The following is a 2,731-nucleotide window of genomic DNA, read 5'->3' as shown; positions in this document are numbered from 1 at the left end:
CGCGGCCCCCGGTGCAGCGCCGCGGCCGCCGCGCTCACCCGCCCGCCGCTCTGCAGAAGCGGGAGGCCTTCTGCCAGCTCCTGCAGCTGATGAAGAACAAGCACTCGAACCAGGACGAGCCCGACATGATCTCCATCTTCATCGGCACCTGGAACATGGGTGAGGGCGGGCGCCGGCCCGGGGGCGGGGGGCCCGCGGCGCCCGCCCTCTCCGGCCCCCCCGTGCTGACCGTGTCTCTCCGGGCCGTGCCCGCCTGGCAGGCAGCATGCCTCCACCCAAGAGCATCACGTCATGGTTCACCTCGAAGGGCCTGGGCAAGACGCTGGACGAGATGACGGTCACCATCCCCCACGACATCTACGTCTTCGGCACCCAGGAGAACTCCATGGGGGACAAGGAGTGGGTGGACTTCCTCCGGGCCGTGCTGAAGGACTTCACGGAGATCGAGTACCGCGCGGTAGGAGTCCAGGGGCCACCAGGGGCTCCTGGCTGCAGCTCCCTGCCGGATGGCAGGGCAGGACTTGGTGCTGCTCCAGCTTTGGCCACCCTGGCTCTGCTGAGCCTGGGTGCTCGGGGTGGACCTCTCCGGTGCTGGGGTGTTGAGCTGCCACCGGTGTCCGTGGCAGGGAATAGTCCCTGTCCCAGCTCATCTCCTGCCGTGGCACGGCAGGAGGTTGGAAGTGCCTTCAGGTGGAAGAAGCTTGGGAGAAGGAGGGGGCTCCTTCCCCGAGGGGCGCGCCCCGAGGACGCGTGGGTGCTGCGGGGTTCGTGCGTTGCAGTCGTTGGCGTGGCGCGGTGTGCGGGGGGCCGGGGTGGGCTCCCGCGGCACGGCCGTGCGGGATTGGGGTCTCAGGCCCATGCCCCCTCCGCCCCGCAGGTGGCCATGCAGTCCCTGTGGAACATCAAAATCGTGGTGCTGGTGAAGCCGGAGCACGAGAACCGCATCAGCCACGTGAGCACCTCCAGCGTGAAGACGGGCATCGCCAACACCCTGGGTAGGTGGCCCGGGCCCCGCGGGCGGCCCCGGGAGGGCTGGGGGCCACAGCCCGCCGTGGCCTGAGCCCGCCCCGGCCTCCTGCTCGCAGGGAACAAGGGGGCCGTGGGCGTCTCCTTCATGTTCAACGGCACCTCCTTCGGCTTCGTCAACTGCCACCTCACCTCCGGCAACGAGAAGACGGCCAGGTGAGCTCGGGACGGGGCTCAGCCCGTCCGCGGCGCGGAGGGTGGGCGCCCGGGCCGGGTCTCACGGCTCCATCTCTTGGCCGCGTCCACCGCGGCGCTGACCCTCCTCGGCAGGAGGAACCAGAACTACCTGGACATCCTGCGCCTGCTCTCCCTGGGGGACAAGCAGCTGAGCTCCTTCGACATCTCCCTCCGCTTCACCCACCTCTTCTGGTTCGGGGACCTCAACTACCGCCTCGACATGGACATCCAGGTGCCGGGGGCAGACGGGCAGGGACTGGGGCAGGGGCGGCTGCCCCGCCGGCGTGGGGAGGGCTGGCCACGCCGCCCCGCGTGTCCCCCCGCGCCAGCGTCTCTGCCCTGCAGGAGATCCTCAACTACATCAGCCGCAAGGAGTTTGAGCCGCTGCTCAAGGTGGATCAGCTCAACCTGGAGAAGGAGAAGCACAAGGTCTTCCTGCGATTCGGTGAGGGCGGCGGGCTCCGCGTGGGGCGGGGGGGTCCCAGCCTGCAGAGGCCTGGGGGGGGGGGCTGGCCTGACCCCCACCCCTGCCGTGTCTGCAGGCGAAGAGGAAATCGCCTTTCCGCCCACGTACCGCTACGAGCGAGGGTCCCGGGACACCTACGTCTGGCACAAGCAGAAGCCCACGGGGGTAGGTGCTGGRGGGGTGCGGCGAAGGGGGCTGGCGCCCCGCGGGTGCCGCTCAGCTCCCGCGTCTCCCGCCTCTCCAAGGTCCGCACCAACGTGCCGTCCTGGTGCGACCGCATCCTCTGGAAGTCCTACCCGGAGACGCACGTCAACTGCAACTCCTACGGTGAGCGAGGGCGCCGGTGGGGTTCCCGGGCGCGGGGACCCGTGCCGAGCAGGCGTCCCGGTCCTCGTGCCCGGCGGGGATGGGAGGGGACGGGCGCCCGCCCGCCCGAGCCTCCCCGAGCGTCGCTGCTTTGCGGCAGGGTGCACAGACGACATCGTGAGCAGCGACCACTCCCCGGTCTTCGGCTCCTTCGAGGTCGGCGTCACGTCCCAGTTCGTCTCCAAGAAAGGTGCGAGGGGCCGCGGGCGCCGCTGCCCTGCCGCGGGGGCCGGGGCGCCGGGTGCCCCCCGCCACCCCGGTGCCTCTCCCTTTGGGTCCCCTGTTCCCCAGGGGGCGTCCGGGACCGGTGCCCACCCGGCCCCCTCCACGGTGCTCTCTCCGCATCCCACCGCTGCCCCACGGCGGGCTCCCCGCGCCCCGGCGCCGCGGGACCCGCCGGCCCCTCCCTCCCCGCAGGGCTCTCCAAGTCCTCCGACCAGGCCTACATCGAGTTCGAGAGCATCGAAGCCATCGTGAAGACAGCCAGCCGGACCAAGTTCTTCATCGAGTTTTACTCCACCTGCCTGGAAGGTGAGCGCCGGGCGACTCGGGGGCGCTCCCGGGGGGCTCGGCGGGGCCGTGGGGGCCTGACCCACGCCGTGCCGCGCCGCGCCGTGCCGTCCACCCTGCAGAGTTCAAGAAGAGCTTCGAGAACGACAGCCAGAGCAGCGACAACATCAACTTCCTGAAGGTGCA

At 70.7% G+C, this 2,731-nt stretch overlaps 1 protein-coding gene across 1 annotated transcript in view; it reads left to right on the top strand.

Moving 5' to 3' along the window:
* The window catches only part of LOC146584916 (phosphatidylinositol 3,4,5-trisphosphate 5-phosphatase 2-like), a 6,449-nt gene that overhangs the window by 2,558 nt on the left and 1,160 nt on the right, over positions 1-2,731 (top strand). Inside the window, exons 5-15 of the mRNA XM_085323862.1 lie at positions 57-159; positions 261-457; positions 878-995; positions 1,086-1,182; positions 1,297-1,435; positions 1,549-1,648; positions 1,746-1,834; positions 1,915-1,996; positions 2,136-2,225; positions 2,453-2,566; positions 2,668-2,726. Of these exons, the coding sequence (XP_085179988.1) occupies positions 57-159; positions 261-457; positions 878-995; positions 1,086-1,182; positions 1,297-1,435; positions 1,549-1,648; positions 1,746-1,834; positions 1,915-1,996; positions 2,136-2,225; positions 2,453-2,566; positions 2,668-2,726 (1,188 nt within the window). The remainder of the gene's footprint in view (positions 1-56; positions 160-260; positions 458-877; positions 996-1,085; positions 1,183-1,296; positions 1,436-1,548; positions 1,649-1,745; positions 1,835-1,914; positions 1,997-2,135; positions 2,226-2,452; positions 2,567-2,667; positions 2,727-2,731) is intronic.

The sequence above is a fragment of the Rhea americana genome, unplaced genomic scaffold (assembly GCF_003343005.1).
Source record: "Rhea americana isolate MKP2758 unplaced genomic scaffold, rheAme1 scaffold_888, whole genome shotgun sequence".
NCBI classification, from domain to species: domain Eukaryota; kingdom Metazoa; phylum Chordata; class Aves; order Rheiformes; family Rheidae; genus Rhea; species Rhea americana.
This window is presented reverse-complemented; position numbering and strand designations above follow the sequence as displayed.